This window comes from Fulmarus glacialis, unplaced genomic scaffold (genome assembly GCF_000690835.1).
Source record: "Fulmarus glacialis isolate BGI_N327 unplaced genomic scaffold, ASM69083v1 scaffold10567, whole genome shotgun sequence".
In the NCBI taxonomy this organism is placed as follows: Eukaryota; Metazoa; Chordata; class Aves; order Procellariiformes; family Procellariidae; genus Fulmarus; species Fulmarus glacialis.
The window spans coordinates 24,091-43,497 of record NW_009225095.1 but is presented as its reverse complement, the minus strand read 5'-3'; the positions used below and the strand labels follow the sequence as shown (position 1 = coordinate 43,497).

General features: G+C 40.9%; 1 protein-coding gene across 2 annotated transcripts in view; it reads right to left on the bottom strand.

Annotated features, from left to right (window-relative positions):
* Positions 1-4,368: 4,368 nt before the first annotated feature.
* The window catches only part of SNAP25 (synaptosomal-associated protein, 25kDa), a 30,461-nt gene continuing 15,422 nt past the window's right edge, over positions 4,369-19,407 (bottom strand). Inside the window, exons 4-7 of one of the 2 annotated variants that reach the window (XM_009582366.1) lie at positions 16,602-16,719; positions 12,511-12,636; positions 10,224-10,368; positions 4,369-5,955 (exon numbers count right to left, since the gene is read on the bottom strand). In XM_009582366.1, coding sequence (XP_009580661.1) covers positions 5,887-5,955; positions 10,224-10,368; positions 12,511-12,636; positions 16,602-16,719 — 458 coding nt within the window. In that variant the 3' untranslated portion in view covers positions 4,369-5,886. Of the gene's footprint in view, positions 5,956-10,223; positions 10,369-12,510; positions 12,637-16,601; positions 16,720-16,856; positions 16,975-19,407 lie in introns of both variants that reach the window. The other variant, XM_009582367.1, reaches the window with a different exon arrangement.

Sequence of the window (19,407 nt, the reverse complement as noted above, 5' to 3'; positions counted from 1 at the left end):
TTCCGATACAGTATTTAGTTTTAACTTTCTTATGCCAGCTTGAGCTGTTCTGGATTTTGGATTAAATAACCCAGCACTGGATAGTTATCCTAGGTGGGGTGAAATCTATTTCCTCTACCTGCTTTTTAAAAGCACAGGTTTTAAAAGCTTCAGTTAAAAAAAAAAAAAAAACAAAAAACCAAACCAACAACAACCCTACCCCCACCCCCCAACCCCCAAAATCTTAGTAGTTTTAATGAATGAAATTTGGGGAAGAAGGGAAGGAGAGTTGTTTTGCCTGTGTTAGAAAAGATTCTCCATCTGTCTTGTGGAGAAGCACTACCATCCACTAGTGCTGTGGACAAGAGAAATAAAATTTAGCAGGCTGGAGGGCCTCTCAGTTACTGCCTTCCTGTGAAATACCTACCCAGTGCTTGCCTGTCTGTCCAAACATCTTTGCATCAACCTACGGAGTCTTTTTAGATCCTTTTGGATAGACTATTCAAAAAGTCCCCTGGCAACATGCGTGCTGCCTTCTGGGACTGTCAGGGCTGAGCAAGACTTTCCTGCAGGTGTCCCTCCGGGTGACACTGGCACAGTGCTCAGCTGTGGAGTGGAAAGCAGGAGGCTGTTTGTTTCTTTGGTGCTTCTCCTGCCAAAGTCGTGGAGGAGAGAGCCTGACTGAAAGCCCAGGGGTGAAAAACATGCAGGTGGAGGGATGTGAAGCAAGTGAAATGAAGGACAGGACTGAACGCAGGCTAATTTAGCATAAGAAAACAGGAAGGGAACAAGCAATTGGGTAGGTGCTGGGGGTTGCAGGAGGGAGTGAGGAGAGCTGAGAGAAGCCAGGGGAGAAGGGGACAGAGGTGCAGGGTGCACTGGAGTAGGAGCGGTGTGGAGGGAGCTGTGGTCTGGTAGGTGGGGAGAAAAGAGTTCAAGGCTGGGACTCTCCCATGAAAGACTCCCCACAGCACTGTTTTTAACCAAGGCAATAACTGAGCCCCGATAGCCTCGTTGCTACTTTTCACTTTCAGCAAGCAGCTACCACGCAAATGAGCACCCCCTCCAGCTGCTGCCCACTGCTTGACCAAATTGTTTATCCCATTATGTGCAGTTTTTGCATGGGCAGCAGTGATCTCGGAATAGATCCTGAGTGTGTGGGAATCAGCATGGTCCCACATAATGATTTATTTTGATTTCCCTCACCGCCATCTTGTGTGTGGGTTTTTTGGGGTTTTTTTGGTTGGTTGGTTGGTTTGGTTTTTTGGGTTTTTTAAACTTACAAAATAGTATTTGAAACTAAACACATTAAAACTGCTTGGTATTTTACAACAAACATAATCTCTCTGAATACTATTACAGAGAGGATCCAACACTATTTGGCAAGTGCTTTGCAAAATAAATCAGCTAGAACCTGACCCCCTCACCCTCATCAAACCAGCCCAACGCCCTAACTTCTCAGCAGGGTTTATCTCCCATGTCTGCATTTCTTGTAGCTATTTGCAGGTTTAAAAATACTTTTTTTTATGTTCTACTAACTTCCAAACAAACTGTCCTCATCTCTCTCTAGAAAAGCAACAAAATGGCTCAGAAGACAGCAGTCACATCCTGCACACCTACGCCCACAGGCGCACACAGCAGCAGTGCATATACTTAAGCTGTCTCTAACACACATAATTTTCCTTATTACTAAGTACTTGTCTCTTCCCTTTTCAATGCCTTTAAAATAAAAGATTTACATGTGCATATGTACACACAGGAGAAGAAAGAGGGAGGAAAAAAAGTGTGGGAATTGATTTGTCTGCCTCTAGATCCTTCAAATTAAAGTCTTGAGCGATCTGTCCAGATTCAGGCCCAAATCCAAAGCCTGTCGAGGTTATCAGTTACTAGTGTGGCACACAGAATATTTTGGAGAATAGTTGTCATCTATATTTCTAGATTTAAAGTATGTCTGTAATAAGTGTGGCACAGGCATCTCTCTAAGGGGGTGCTTTACAGTTTGCCATGCAAACTGTGGCATGTTTAGTTTTCTTCAGAAATAAAGGAGGCATTGTATTTAATCTATGTAAGCTAATAAAATTTACATTTCTTAAAAAAAAACCTCATCACTGTTTTTTAGAGTTACTGTTTTCTGTTATATACAGTAATACCACCAAATCTTCAAGGAATATTAATAAATTATTTTTCACTCGGTACCTTTACATCAAGTCCATCTGCTTTTCATAAGATGTGCTCTAGCAAACCACAAGGTGTTGTGTATGATCCGTAGTTTCTTTTCTTGCATTTGTGTTAATCTGGAAAGCTGTAGCAGTTTCTTTTGAGATTAGAAGCTGTGTGTTTATGCTAAGGTTGAGAATCATTAACATCCTAAAAGTTTTAAGGTTTCTTTGAGATAAGCCACCTTGATTTTTACTTAGCTTTTCCAGTTTTCTCTCTTAGTTTCTCACTGCTGAAATCAGGCCAGATATTTAATGAAGATGATTTTTTTTTTTTTACATGAGATATCACACTAACAAATTTTGTTCTGTTGAGGAATAACATTCAAATAGCCTTCCTTGGGTTTGTTTTGATATTGCCATTTCCAGCCTAGACTAGGAAAGGAGGAGAATGCATGATATAAAAGAAGTCATGAATTGTGGATTTGTAGAGCTGAACAGAAGTTTGTCTTTTAGTTGGACTTCAATTTTTAAGCAAAATTTTAAATAACCCAGCTGGGTAGTTCATTCAGCTGCGGCACTTGAGCATATGACTACCTCAAACCAACACCAGCGTGAGGATTTTGCTATGTTGCACACAAACTGTTGGTGAAATTGCATTAAAAGTCCAGAAATAAGTGATATTTCATGAAGCTTTGTGTCTTCAAACACACTCATACCTCTTTTTTCCTCTCAAACCTGGATTTCCAGATGGCACTGGTACAAAGACAAGAGAAATTACTGATTGGAAAATACAACATGGTCAAAGGGAAATTTCTTACCAGGAAAAGAAGGCTTTGCCTTCAGAAAATCTGGGTGGTTTTTGTTTCCACAGCCAGTGTGACCATTTTATCTTATGGGAGTTGTAATTCCAACTCCTTGCTGTGTCCCTTTCCTTCTAGTGAGCCTTGCCCCTCAAGCGGGTAACTGTGCACTGTGCTTGTTCAGCCTCGGGGAGAGCCTGCAGCGTATCATGGGAAACAGCGGCTGACCACAGGGGGAAAGGCGGAAAAAAGGAAATACCACATTTCAGGCAATGTTCTGTTTAAAACGTTTCTTTTTTTCCTATTGAGTCAGCTGCTACATTAGGGATTTGGTGTGCGCGAAACTTAACAAACAGAAGTGGATTGTTCTGATAACAAACTGCATGATATTGAGCCTTTCTTTGAATTATTTCAAGAATAATTAATCCTACAAAAGTCAATTTCCAAAAACATCAAAGAAATGCAATGTATTAAACTTAAGTCGTTTTCAACCAGCTCTTAGGAAACCCTGCGTACAGTGGAGGAGGATACAAAGACAAATGCAATGAAACATTTCAATATTTCTATCCTTTAAACTTTCCATTTGGCAAAAAGTTCCAATAGTTTGGGTTTTGATCTTTGTTCAAGACAAAAACAGATGTTAAAACATAGTGACTTCCTTCACAGCAATAGCTTATATTTTTGATCAGCTTTAATGGCTTTTGGAAGTATGATCTTCTTCAGATAGGGTGCATTCATGTCAAACAGATGAGAATAATACCTCCATTAATATCTTCACTACTTTCTTATATATTTCTTGCCCTTCCCAAATATCCTTGTATTTGTATGTTCCCATGCTGACGCATTTTCCAGTACGATTATTGCCCTCCTTCAGGAGGCTTTGACATTGCAGAATGATAGTGCTGTCACGAATACTAGAATCCCTGAATAAACAGGATTGGAAATGGTCAGCAGATTGAAAATGTTTGCTTGAAGTTTACTCTTTGGTTTGAAGTAGTGGGGAAAAATATTTGCATAAATGAATTTTTAATAGATACTAAAAATAAAAAGCTGCTGAAGAAAATATAGCTTGTCTACATTATCATGCGGTTTTAATTATGCAAGCATTTATGTTCTTTGTGTATTTTGACTTAGGGCCATGTGAGACACATGAGTGAACTGTCACTCATGCAGAGTTAATTATAATTTGTCCATATAGGGAAAAAAAACCCTGGGAAAATATGATAACACTTTTCATTGGCAGTAAACACTAGTTGTTGTTAGTCATTTGAGAAAATTATTCTTAGCAGACTATACAAACTCTGTAGTTCAAAGTGTTCCCTGAAACGAGGTGTATTAGCACGTGGCTAGATCCACTACAGGAATAGATTTTATTGACTAAGGAACCGTATCCTTCTGTACCATAACATTTATTTAATTTTTTCTTTCCTTTGAACAAGAGAATATATTTTGATTCAGTGTTTGGCAATCCAGGCCGGGTTATTTAAAATAATATTCACTTGGAATGTGCTGAGTGTAAAATGCTATTTTTGGAGTAGTTACTTTTATACAGTATTGCAAACAGAAATCTTTAGTTTCCCACATGTAATACAGAAGCAGTTTGTAAAAAGTCTTTGGACTTTGCGCTTCTCTTTTCCCAGGTAAGTGGCAAATAACTAGTTGTCACTGACACGTAGGGCAACAAATGGATAAAGCAAACATGGATTCTGAGATCTATAATTTTTAATAATTTTTAAACTAGCTACAAAATGTCAATCACTTCACAAACTGACAGGAGACATAAGGAATTTCATATTACATGCTGTAAATGATATTTATCTCACAGTTTATCTAGAGTTCATTCATTTAGGTTTTTTATTTATTTTTTAATTAAGTCAGCTACTAAACATCTCAGCGATTTGGTGTGCATAGCTCTAGGTAAGCAACAGAGAACTGTACCGATAACAAACCACATGGGGATAGCGACTAGTAAGAGAGAGCCTTATAAAAATTACATTTCTTTGCACCATTTCATATGGTAGTCATTTCCTCCAAAAGATAGTCTTCAAAAGCAGCAGACAAACCCGATATATTACACTTATTTCTTTTTGTCTTTGACGTATTTTCAGCCAAGCTTTTATTTTGCTGGCAATGGCTAAATGGTGAGTGCCAAATCCCTCTTTTTTCATAATTAAAAAAAATGATCATGATTAATAACTATATATATATCAACAAGAAAAAAGTGGCACAACTGCAAACTTGCTGGTATAACATAGTCCCAAAAGAGTCCGAATACTGAGCATGCTTTTGTTGTCATTGTTGGTGTGCTACTGCCATGGGAAAATTCTTGTTTAAGTAGGAGTCTAAAAGTCTATTTATTCCTCATGCATAAATGCATAAATCACGTCACTTTTTAGTGCAATGCTTGTTATAGTAATATAATTCCACATTGTCTAATTATGAAATCATAACAACAGATAATGGCAATGAAGAACTGAAGACAGCAGGTTTAAGTGCTTAAACATCATGATACCCAAAGACAGGAGCATGGCAGTAGCTCTGTGGAATGTCACAGTTTTACAAGAACAATACTGTATAGTTAAAGGTTAACAGCACGTTTAGCATTCCAACAGTGTTGTCATTCAGCAAACATCGTTTAAAAAAAAAGTGAGGAGAGGGGAAAAAAGGAAAGGAATCCAAAATAGAAACAAGGAAAGGAAAAATCCCAAAAAACATCATAGTGAGCTATAGCCATCAAATCAGCACTATGTACAACCTTTGGAAAGAAAGATATCTAGAAAAAAATAATTACAAGTATCATTTTTGGAAAGCTGACAAACTACACAGGACAACATTTACAATGGGGCTGATATGTGCATGTGTGCAAACCTAGTAGGTAAATACCATGATAAAAGCATGAAGGTGCTGCCCGGTTGGACAGCATTAAAAGGAAATGCACTTCACTGCATTTAACCACTGCCCAGCATCTTTGTTGCACGCTGGTTGGCTTCATCAATCCTGGTTTTGTTGGAATCAGCCTAGGGAAACACAAAGGAAAGAAACAGATGAATACAGGGCAGAAAGAGAACATCTACAATGCCTTGTGGACACTTCTTTAGTTTTGGCTAGGTCAGGAAAAAAAAGAAGTTGAAAATACCGGAGAGCTGTTTTTTGTAGTGATATTAGGAACCCAGAAGGAAATTACAGATTTGCTGGTTTTGTGACACTTCAGGTAGCCTTTGAGTAGATCTTTTATGTTTGTATTCAGCTTCACTGGACTCTTGTAAATGCTGTGCCACATCTGTAGCTGGTGTTACTGATAGTGCTAACAGTATTGATGGTAGTGGATGACAGGATGAGAACTGATGATGTGCACGTGGATTTCACTGGTGAAAAGCTTCAGTGCTCTCTAAGATTCGGTGGACCTGGACTCTGTTCTAATTTAGATCACCAGGCATGCAGTCAAAACTAAAATTTTGGTCAGTGTAGAGAATCGCTGGAGCAGGGAAGCTAGATCATCTGATGTAGGGAATGCTGGAAAAAATAAATGTCTTTGAAAATGCATCAGTTTGGGTATCTTTGCTCTACATGTGAAAGGAAGGGTATAGGTAGAAGTGATGCTGTTACTCCTTTCTCTCAACAAAGTTCACCAGTGTAGTTGCAAGATGAGTAACCTCTCTCATTGGGCAGCAGCATAAATGGGAATTAAGAAAAGGCAGGGATTCTACCGTTGTTTGAAGCAATCAAGCTGGAATTTAGTCCAGCATAGGCTGAACCATTAACTTCACTGTCTTCCATGGGGTAACACTTGCCATGATTATAAAATGCCGTTAAAAAAAACAGCACCACTTGGGAGGTTTAGGAGTTCTCTCTGAGTGGGAAGACACTTTGACCATGGCTTTCTGTAGTTCTGCAGAAGTTAGTTTTGGAGGCTAAAGACATTGTTTTAGCTGACAAAAATTGGCAAAGCTCCATTCAAGCCCATGTTGCTATGCCGACTTATGCTAGCAGAAGGACTAGATAGAAAATGTTTTCAATTTTTTAAATCAGACCTGTGGGAAAGGTGAGAATTGTGTTACTGCTTTAAAAGCATGAACTCAAATAGCAAACTCTCTTCTGTGGTTTGATGGCTGCATTTTGTTAGCTTTGGTGATTGATCCCACATCTCTGGGGTATATCCAAATTGTACAGATTTATTTTAAATCTCCAATTTGCAAAGACAGAATGGTGAAGCAACTTTCCCACATTTAAAAATCCTTTAAAAAGGGTTATACTGATGTGCAATAGATCATTCTTAAATATCTTGGGCTTTTCTCCATAATTGTTTTGGCAAATGCTATGTAGATGTGTATTTTTAGTACAGTAGCATGTGCCAGATCCTCAACAAGCATAAATCAGCGTAACTACTCATTATAAGCCGCGCTCCTTCATTTTAGCCATGGGTTTGATCTTGTCTACCACAGTACAGTTTTATGGGCTTTTGCCAAAAGACTACCTGAAAAATAAGTTAATGGTTTTGGAAGCAGTTATGTTTGTCATGAAATACATGAATATTGATTGAATATTGATGAAACATAATGTTCCTAAATAGGAATACTAAGGTCTAACTCTGGTGGATGATGTTGCATCGAAGTCAGCGGGAGTCTTTGTGCAGACCTTCCCACCTAGGTCAAGACAAAATGCTTTGAGCCCTTTCTGCTTTCCTCCCAGCCTCCTATTTATGGATCACTTTAGGGCCAGCATCTTCTGGTGATGATATCTGGGCCATTTGACCTACTCATGACATCATCATTTTAGGTTTTGTCCCTTTCTCTCTGATCTGAGGGAAGGACAAAGCCTTGCTATCCTGATTACTGTGGGTAGATCAGATTACATCTCTGCATTATGAGATTGCTCTGGGTTGGATGCACACATCCAATTTAACATAAATGCTTTAGGAGCATTTGAGTTAGCTTTGTGATGCACCCCAGCTTTTGCAAAATGTGCCAGCGAAGGGTCTTTCTAATGATCATAGCTGATCAAAAGCACAGTACTCCAGCTGGTCAGGGAAAGAAAACAACTCCAGTAATGCTTTATTGCCCACCGCCAGCTAGGGATGATGGTCTGTTGCCGTATTTCATTGCAAAATGGATGTATATGCATTTGTGGTTTCAGTATTATCCGACTAACCGTCATTCCTGTCTTTTATAGAGGGTTTTCCTAATATATTGTGTTTCTTTTTCTAGTATCTTATTACCATGTGTCCTTACTCTGAGAAATTTGGCAGATTTTCACTAAGACTGAAGACTGTCTTGTTTTTATGCTGCTTTCATGATGACTCCTTTGTGTACACTGCAAATCCATCTTTCAGAAATGTGTCACTGTTCTTTAGCCAAGGGCTCTGCCTGACAAGGCCTGTCTGTGAGGCTGGATTTAATGAATCCCATTAGCTTGCAATGTTGTTTTTCTATTGCTGTATGAAATGTCTAGCTCCGTAAGAAGACCGCATAGATGTGGAAGGCCAGTCCCTCAGTTAGCCAACGGCTCTCAGCATGCACTGCCTAGAGATTTGGCCCATGTGCTTCATGTGCACAAAGGGTCTGGTCAATGTTTTCAAAATCCAGATGTTTGCAAGCCTGAACTGATAGAAGAACAGTGCCTTGTTAAGTTTGCTGCAGTTTGTGATAGTATCCTGCAGGCACACATAGGATGCAGCTGATTTCCAACCACAGGGCATGTCTCCTGCCACTATGTTATGTCATGAGCAGGGTAGCTGGTAACATGTAATAGTGCACGTCCTCATACTTGCTCTGAGAAAATAACATATGTCCTAGACTTCTTATTTAAAGGCAGTTATGATGTAGGCTGTATAATCTTCCAGTCCCTTCTCGCAATGTAGATAGATGTGCTGCTTTCTAGCGCTTTTCATATGAATAACAGCGGTAAATCCTTCCCCCCTTATGCTCCTGTTTCATTTTTCCCAGAAGCATGAAATGCTGCAGAATGGCATCACTGTAATACTGTGCATTTTCCAAAACAGTCAAACTAACAGATGCAGCTTTATAAAACACAGCTTTTGACCGATTCAAAGCCGTGTGCTCTACTGTGTTACGTGACTGTCTCTCTGTCAGAGACGAACTTCCCACCTTTAAGACAATGTGTACTTCACCCAGTTCTCTCTCTGGAATCAAACTCCAATAAGGAAAGCTATCTGAGTGAATCCCTAAGTGCAGTATTATCTTTAATTTTTTCACTAGGCTCTGATGTAGTTAATTGATGTGAAAAATAGGCATGGGCATCCTGCTCATGTGAGGCGGCTTGCACGTGTAAGAAGGCTCAAGAGTACAAGCTCTACCACTTAAGGTCAGAATTAACTCTAAGCAACACATATAAGTCCTTGGGTTAGATCCTCAGGTTGTGTAAATCTCAGCAGAAGTCGAGTGTTGTATTGATTTTACACCAGATGAAGGTCTAGCCTCTTATGTCACTTCAGCCTGGCTGTGCCTGTGCCTGGAGCTCTGCCAGTAGAAATGCAGATGGCTTGCAGATCTTGGGATCTGAGGATGGCAGTGAGTTCCCAGCCGGGTTTGGAGGGTGCTGCTATCTGCTTCAGAAGTCTGCAGTGCAGGTCTGGCACTGGGACGGTGCTCTTTGCCTTTTTTAGATGGTGATTTTGTAATAGTAGTGCTGAGCTTTTGTATTTCACTGGGTCCGTGTGGGGCCCAGTTATATGTGTGTATATATATACATATATATACCAATACGGCTGGTAGATCTCTGTGCTAATGTGGTTATAAGCAGGCAGCACGACAAGACTGGCTGCACTGTTAACCATATGGCAAATCCTTGCTTAATAAATCCCCATCCTCTTTTTGGACTGGTCCTCCAAACAGGTGATCCAATTCTGAATTGCTCATGGAGTTTCAGAGGGAAGGGAAAGTCCAGGAAGGTTTAAAACTTGCCAGGAAGTGCCAGGGCATTCAGACCCAAGCCCTGTGTTTCTGCATAGCTCAGGGTACTTCTCCTTTCCCAAAGCTGTTGCAGAAGAAGCCTTGATTTGTGCTAAGGGGTCCCCTTGCCAGCTGTTGTCTGGCAAACCCAACAGCGTAGATTAAACCCGACCTGCACTGGAGGTTCCTGAAGATCCACAGCAGTGAGCTCTGCTTTGGCCCAAGGATTTGGAAGGAGAAGAGAGAAGAGCTCTAGCAGCTATTTCTGTCCCTTGTCCTTCTCTGAGCTGAAAAGAAACTGCAGCATGCACAGCCTGTGCTTGCAGAAGGGAAAACACGGCCCCTTTTGGGGTCCTCTTAGAAATGTCAGTTCTTACCTTCTCCATGATCCTGTCAATCTGGCGATTCTGTGTGTCGATCTCGTTGCCCATGTCCAGGGCCATGTGACGTAAGTTGCCAATGATGCCGCTGACCTGCTCGAGGTTCTCATCCATTTCATTTTCCCGGGCATCGTTTGTTACCCTGGGAGAAAAAAAACAATTCTTTGAGGCAGAGACAGAGGAGGTTCCCCCTGAAACTGATTCACCCGAAACCTCCCCTGCATCTTCCTTCGCTTGTCACCTGAGGAGCATGCTGCTGTGCTCAGCTTTGAAGAAAAGGGATTAATAAGTAGCTACCCTGAAAAACATTACATGCTTATTTTTTGGGATGGTGGGTTTAATTGTCTGGGTTCATCGCTACTCCGTTTATACTGCTCGTGTCTGCTGCTCCTAGAAGTGTTGCTGTGTGAGCTTATCTGTACCACATACTGCAATTCTCTGCTAGTGATGGTCCTTCTCAAACAAAGAATGAAAGGGTGCTCCATTTGGACTTGTGTGGTTAGAGTACATGGGAAATGCTGGAGGGTGGTGGAATTGAAGCTCTACCAGCTCCCCTCCTTGAACTACACATAGCTAATGGATACTGTCCAGTCCTCATACACTTGGAGTTCACCGAAATACTGGGGAAGAGCTGCTTCAGCTGTGAAAATCCTGACCTAACATCCTGTTTAATTAAAGGTATTTCTGGTAAATGACAGAAGCAGCTTTTCTCAGATTTACTGGCTTTAGTAAAGATCCTTTGTCTCTCATTCTTAGCACCGTCTTTTTCACTTGCTTGGTTTTTAGAGGAAAAAACTTGTGCTTGAGCCAAGGCCCAGTTCAGCTCTCCAGGGACTGGAGAGGCATGTGGTGACTGACACTGGGAAAAGCAAGGTCCTTGGGTCCCGCTCAGAAACTCAATACTTTGAGCCTCTTGTGCAATTTGTGTTCATGTAGGTGGCAAAAGGGCACTACATGCTATTTGCAGAACGATTACGGTATAGTACAACTTCCTTCACTGCTATTCTGTTATCATGCCGCAGCCTTCGTTTTGGTGGGGCTGCCATCCAGAAATAAAAAAAAAAAAGTGAATGGCAGACCCAGCAATCTTAAATGGCAACTCCATCCCATGCTCCAGATTGCATGACAGCATTGTTTCTATCACACTGATTTCCCTTTATCACAGCAGCCAAAAAAATAAGTGGATAATAGTTTTTGGAAAGATAATTACTTATTAATCCAGTGTCTTTAATCTTCAGAGATCAAAGCTTTGCCTACTGGTATGCCTTTATCCATTCAGCTGATAGCATTGTCATCTAAATACATGCTCTATAAGCACTGTAATCAGTATGTACTTATTGCTGGATCCTTATGTATTGCTGAAAGTTTGCAGTTTGGTTGCCATTGGTATAGCTGTGTGTTTCAAACTGGCTTTCATTTGAGTGCACAGGGGTTGCCACTGAAGCATCAATGTTTCTCCATAGTTGTGGCTTTACAGCAGCTGAGGAATGGGGCTCTCTCGCTCCCCATTCAGGGAGGTTTTCTGGATTGTCACGTGCAGGGAAGTGGTGTACCTCTAGTTAAAAGTGTACTTCAAGTTCTGCGCTTGGCTCAGTGCTTTGGCAGGGAGCCTGAGGCTTTTTTCTTTTTGAAAAGGAAGGAAGGGGCGCTGGATGCTTTGGTACATCTTCTGGCAAGGATCAATAATGAGCACTACATATCTTGAGACATAATAATAAACTAGTATTTATCTGACACTTCATTTTCAAGGCTTTTGACAACTGTCATTAATGAGACCCATAATAAGGCCCACAGGAAAAGGGCATTGTTCATGCCAGGGAGCTGGAGTGCAGAGGACAGTGCTGACTAGCCGGGACAGTCTGCAACCTCACATTGCTGCTGTGAAGTAAATAAATAGATATTATTTCTATTTTATTATTGCCCAAATCTGGGCAGTCTCAAGGAGGAAAGTTTAGGGCCACGTTTTCAAGCATCTTCTGGTTCTCAGGGCTAAGACCCTTACTTCCAGGATTTCCAGCAACATAACCATCCTTTGCACTAGCTCAGGCAAGCACCCATAGGGCCGGGGAAGTCAGTGGACGCAGTAAGGCTTTAGTACCTGTCTTAATCGCCGTCAACCTAAATCTGAGCACCCACCACTCGGGGGAAAACACTGGCTCCATCACATTACCCAGCAACATTGAAGGAGTTAATGAGCATCACAGAACTCATGACCATATGGAAGAAATCTAAATATATCAGTGATGAGGAGAATAGAGAGAAAACAGTGGATAAAACGGCTCACCTGCGGATAAAGCCACCACTGATCGCCATCTGCTCCCGTTCATCTACGACACGTGCAGGCTGGCTGGCTACAACACCATCCTGATTATTGCCCCAGGCTTTTTTGTAAGCATCACTTGATTTAAGCCTATGCAAAAAAGATGATGAGTAACAAAGCATCAAGTGGACAAGGACAAACGCAAAACTCTTTACTTCTCCAAGCTAAAAGCTGAATCAAGCAAATGAGTTTTCAGATAGAGGGTCATTGATTGTATACCGATATATCATAACCCTGAATAAAAGGAGGGTTTGAGGTTTTGGTTTTTTTACTTTACTGCCACAACAACCGTGATGGTCAGAGGTTTCGTTTCCAATAGGGTGAATTGCAATTGTCAAGTCTACAACACTGCACACAGGTTTTTGGATGTTGACTTAGTTTCCAGAAAGAAGGAAAAAAAAAAAAGGAAAAAGAAAAAAGAAGAGGAGAAGAAATACAGATAAGTAGAAAACATTGTTTCATTTCAGTGACACATACGTTTTGACATCAAACACAGAGAACGTACTGGCAGACAGACATAAAAACAGAACTGCCAAGTATAGTATGTACATCACATCACAGCAACACACCCTCTTAGAGAAAAACAGATTTGGCTAGATTTTAACATTTTACCATGCAGAAGATTGGGCTTCTGTTGATATTTTCTAACATGTATGTGGCATAATAGGCATTTAAAGCCACTAACCTTTCCCACAGTGATTTGGGGATGATTTTATCATAAAATTCATAGGGTTTGTTAGATTTTTCAAATAATATATCGGTACTTGAAAATAGTAATCATACATCGACAGTTGATGTACAAACCTTTGTCCACAGAGACAAAAAGTAAAATAGGCAGAAGTGAAATGAGTGCAGGAGAAAAGAAAAGATACGAGCAATCTAGCATCAGAAAGGGAAATTCTTCTACATTTTTCTTCATGCACCAGCTACAGGCATGAATAAGAAGTGAAGCATTCTCACTAAGCACAGTTGCCCCAATAGTTCATCATACTCTTAATGCATCAGCAGTAACAGCCTTCACAATAAGCAAGACACAGGCAAAAATGGATCATCACTTCCTTCAGGAGCTTTAAACCACACGACTTTAAAATAGCCTAGCAACTTGTTGTATTTGTTGTTTATGACAGTTACATTAGCTATCAGAGAGCCATTTTTGACTGAGCTGCCGTGGATAGAAAATTAAAATCCAGGCATACCTTCAGTGGCAGATTAGCATGTGCAGCATATTTAGGGTCGCTGTCACTGGGGTCGTCAGATGAGATTGAACACTTTAACAGGAGAGTGTGAGTGTTTGGGGTCTGTAGGTATAAGTTCTTGATTTTATTCTGGAAATGGAGCAGTTTCCAACAAAGCTGTTGGGAACTGCCAATCTCCGTAGTTTCCCTGTTCCTCGGTCAGCTCCAATCAGTCATATAAACAGCCCTGTGGCTTGGATTTTGGGGGAGAAACTGAACGTGCGTCTGGGGGATTTGGGAAAGGACGCAACAAACCCATCTCTCGTGTTCTCTCCATGCCCCCTGAAGCAGCTCAGCTTCTTTTGAGCCTGAAAATGTGTTGCATGCTCCAATATAGAATTAAAATGTAGATGCAAAGAGGATCTTTCCTACTCATCTGTTTTGTTGCTTATTTCCTCTTAAAGTTTGTGAAGACTTGAAAAGATGGTGCTTGGTTTGTTTGTTCTTCGTTCTTTGAAACTATACATCAGCTTTGGTGTTTCTAGAAATGAGTGAAAGTAGTTCTTTTGCTGCACATACATTTACAGGTTTTTGCCTGTTCTTTAGACCTGTGCAACTTTGAGAGTGAGGCAGTCTCTGTTTTTGAGGTCAATGATTTTATACACCCAGAACTTGACCTCTATTTTCTTGTGGACTTCCCATTAAAGTCAACAGGTGGAGTCTGAGTCTGCTCATGGTCAATAGCAGTTGTCCTTTTGAATGCAGTCTGGTGGAAGTTTCATGCCATGGACATTTTGGGTCTCCTAAGAATGTAGGGTCAAGCCTTACGTTTTGCTAAGGCTCATGGAGTTGAATTTGCTCTGTATATCAGAGTATAGTTATGTGTGAAATGGTTAATCTTTTTTAAATATATGCCATTAATCTACCACCAGCCAGAAGAGTATTAGGGGATCATGGTGATACTGATGCCCAGAACTGTATGGATTTCTCTCCCTCCTACACTCTACTTCTCAGAATATCATCTTACTCATACCAGTTGAGTCCTGGCATAGTGATTCAAGGAACAGTCTCTAAAAGCATTGTTCATCCATACTCTGTTTCCGAACACGTTGACTGATTAGCAATGCTAGTTTATGAAATCTGGCTGCAGACTGCAAAGGTCAGAATACTGCCTTAAAGCAGGGAAGAGACACCTTTAAAAATGAACATCCGCCACATTAAATGCATGCAGTATCTTTCTGTTCTTGCATATATTGATTTCATGATACTGCAATCATAGTGAAATGATAAATGTTTTAAGGCCACATGTCAGGTGCTAACCCCATCCATGCCACAGGTCTGGCTGTCAGTTCTAAGCAGCCTTTCCTACAGTACAGAATATTAAAGCTGCCCTAAAAAATGACGATTCCTGCAAAAAAAATTGGAATTTTTTGTACTTCAAGGGTGAACTTTTGATGTAGGCATTATGCCAGGTTTGTCCAGGAGGAGCAAGCCAGGACAGTGTTCCTCTTTAAGTTGCAACAGCTTTTAGAGTGTGGAAGATACAGAGTTTCTGCTGCATACTTTTGTACCTGCAGCTCTTTTCCACTGGGTCCTCTGGTGCAGGACAGCAGGGCTAAAGCCTGTATCAGAGCTGATACCGATTGCAGGCAGTCCCGCTGACCAAGGCTGTGTGTGTGTGTAGCTCTTTCCATTCCGCCTTGCCTCTCTCCCATTCTGCACACTAAGGCAATAGTACACATATTCTGGGCAAAATGTTTACCCCACACAGGAGCAAAATTGATTTTTTCAAAGCCGAGGCAGTATCTGCATTGTGTCCCAAGGGAATTAACTTCAAAATAAATGGCGATTGTTAAGGCAGAAACGCAGTCCTACCGTTCTGATTTCTGGCAAAATACCCACTGAACTCCATGAAAGCTCTCTCGTTTGGTCTTGATAATCATGGTAGGATCAGGCCCTGGCTGTGAAAAAAGTACCTGTGCCACACAGAAAGGGAGTGTAATGCTACAGAACCACTGCACTCTGCTTTGTTTCCTGCACAATCTCTGACCAACCAATTATGGTTACCATTTTTCACTGTAACATGGTTGCATGCCTACTCACTGCATGCTGGATTTGCCGTTCCTCAAGGACTTCTGGTCGGTCCACTTTCCTACACCCACAGAACCGCACATCACATTTTCATTTGGCATTTAAAACAAGCTTTGCATTTCTTGGAGGACGGTTTCGTTCAAGTGTGATGGCATGCAAGCAAATTCGATGCATTTCAACATTTCTGCTTAGTGTACGTGCTACCCAAATGAGAGGAATTTGCCATGACGTGTTCAGGTTTTCTCAAATCTGTTGCTTATGGCAGGATGAAAACCATTTCAGGTTGGGTTCCAATTGTGAAACATCATGTCTCCTTCAAGATCTCATCAAGGACTATTTCTCTTGATAGAATGTTGTGTGATTTTCATCCGTAATTTTGAGTAATGTTTATTATGACCTCTTCTGCATTTTTTTCAGCTTTTTTGTTTTGTTTATGAAACCTGTTTGTGAAAATATGTTTCAAAATTCAGGGTCTCCAGGAATAAGGTAGCCCCAGTGTTTTTGTTTGCTGGAAAATGGAACCACTCAGTACACTTTGTGTAAAATGTTGAAACTTTTACCATTAAAAGGTGTCGACAGTGAAGCTTTCACTGCAGTATGCCTGATTTTAATGCATCTACAGTAATTCCCAGTCAGTTGTCTATGCTATGAGATGAATGCATTTGAACCAGAATCGTTCTTTCTGCATGCCACATGCTCATCCTGTCCATGTGCCTAGCAAGGATGAGCTTCACAAGGCCTTTGGGATCAGCCTTAAGTGCTCAAAGAGATGAGGCAGGCAGCACCTACTTGTTACAGGGACAGACACAAAGACCACAGAATTTTCCTAGGTCCGTCAAATTCTTTTCTGCTTCTTTCATGTCCTTATTGATTTGGTCCATTCCCTCTTCGATGCGTTCCAGTTGTTCTGATTAAACACAAGTATTTTATCCCCACAGAATGAAGCAGATGGAAAAGGACAAAGAAAAAAAAGACAAAAACTTCAGACATTCACTGTGACAAAAAACTGGACACCACATAGCAGAGCCGGTACCCAGTACCTACTTGTTACAAGGACATATGAAAAGGCCACAGCATTTCCCTAAATCTTTTAAATTTTTCTCGGCCTCCTTCATGTCTTGGTTGATATGGTTCATGCCTTCTTCAACACGATCGAGTTGTTCTGGTCAGGACAAAGGGATGACAGTGTGGAATGAATTGTATTTTTGTTTGTTTGCTTTTGTCTTCAACAGAACATGAAAAATGACCATGTAGAACTGAATTAATAATGACATTACAATGCATTAATTTGAGCTGATGCATTGTTGAAAGGATGTATGCCGCACTGGATGCCGAAGATGTTTTTTACTAATATGGGAAGAGTAAAACAAACGAGGAAGATGTTTGAAATATAGTAATTTAAACAAGATGTAATGATGTAGAAAGGAAGGGTTATAAAGTTTAAGGTCCAGAAACATAATACAATACATCCACTCTACTAAGACACCATGACATCCAAGAGAAAGAAAGATAAAGCGTTATTATTTTACGTTTATGTATGTTAATACAAGAGAAAAGGTGTCCTTCCATGGAAAATACTTCAGTTACTTACGCTTACAAATGCCTTGGAATTAGGTGATTTTGGGCAGTGTAATTGCTTTGATTAGTGGGTAACTGAGTGGGAGAGCTGGTAGTAACAGTACCAGAGATGGAGGAAGCTGTTAAGAGCCATGTCCAAGCACTCCTTTTTCCAGAGGCTGAGGAAACTGAGACCTGCGACATTGATGGGCATTGGATATTAATCTCCAATCTGAGTATGGCCTCAGGGCTGGTTTTCTTTCTGGTATGGATGCCACAAATCAGGAGTAACCGCAGTGAACACAGGAATTACAACCAGCACAGGAACCTGATGCTCACTGAAAGAGGACTATTGGCTATGGCCTTCGTTGTCTCTGTCCCCAAGGGATCTTATGAAAACAAGCATTGTGTGAAGACTCGTGTTTTTCAGTGGGGTCACTTCTGCTTTACTCCAGGGCACGTTATCAAAGCACCAAGCCCAGTAACCAGCCGTATACAGGCACTGTCTCTCCGCTAGCATCGAACAGAATTTGGCTTATCTCCACCTAAGGCTGATGATGATGTAGGGTTTTCTTAGTGACTTGGTAGCTCAGAACAATTTAGTGTGTTAATTTCTTCGCTATAAAAGCTGGGAAAGGTGGCCTAGAGGAACAGAATGCCACAATGTAAAATTGTAGGAATGGATCCTCCGCTGATGTGAAGTCTGCAGTAGCAATGCCATTTTACATGGGTGGAAAGCCTCACCATTTGTTTCACGAAGGATAAACCCAAATAAGTATTACATGGGATTACTTGGAGTGGCATTTCAATCTGGTAAAAATTGTAACTATACCTAAAGAGGCAAAGTAAAGCAATCCCAGTAAAACACAAATACATACCTATTCCCTGTATCGAATAGAAAAAAATATAAACACAGAATTAGACCTGAGAGGAAAGGAACTAAGAGAGCACTGGTTATAGGAGAAATTTAATGTCGTCTCTGATGTTAAATGACTGTCTTTTTTCAAGAAGAAAAAAAAAAAAAAGAGGCATTTTGGAAAAAAAATCCTGTGCATATTGACGTCAGTGCAGAACTCCTCCTGACTTCTTTGGGAACATGAATAGGCCTAATTTCTGACTCGGGTTTCTAATAACAATTGAGGTTTAGATTTTCAAAGCTTTCTGGGGGATTTGGATACCCAATTCCCATTAAAATTAATTTTATTTAATTAATTTTAATGGGAATCAGGCACCTCACCCCTAGAGGGCCTTGAAAATCCTGGCCTAGATTATTCAAGCTGAAATAATTCGAATATTGAGCTTGTGGTCTTTGTTTAATTTTTGTGTGAGGCTGGGCTTTGAGAAGGAGAGGTGCCATGTCTGTATTGCCAGCTGCATCTGCTCTTCAGCTGTCAGTTCTCATACTCCTCAGCTGGATGTGCCTATCTCCACAGGAGTTACTGATCCTAAATTCAAGGATACATTCAGAGGATCAGAGTTACCTGGCAGTGCCCTAATAAGGAAACCTGAGAGATACACTGCACAAGTTTTATTAGATAAACTGCTGAGCCAAGAACCAGAAATACAAGGTTGGATTCTTTTAATGCACATTGTAATTTTACATTTTGGTTGGAAGGCTTTAGCAGAAGCTTTGGTTCATGTTTGTAGCCACAGACCATCAGTCTCATCAGAAATGTGAGTATGTAGTAGAAGGTGATACTCCTCTAAGTGCTCCTGCTCCTCTCTTACTCAGAGTCCTGCCTGCTCCTGCATAGCTGGGCAACACTGGCTCTTGCTCTGGGAAGCAGCTGTGGGAGTGTGAGCTGGCTTTCATGCTGGTTCGTGACGGGAATTGCTAAATTTCTGTGCAGATTCCCACCTCCTGCTTGTGAGAGCTGTGTTTGCGGAGCCCGGCTGGTTTTCGGGGCTCTCAGTTAAAAGAAGGCTATCTCCACATGTGTATTTTGACAATGGAAGGGACAAGAGGTACTGACCTTTCTTCCACTGATTTTGCTGCCTGTATTTCTCTAACCTTGGCTGGCCAGTGGAAAATGCCAGG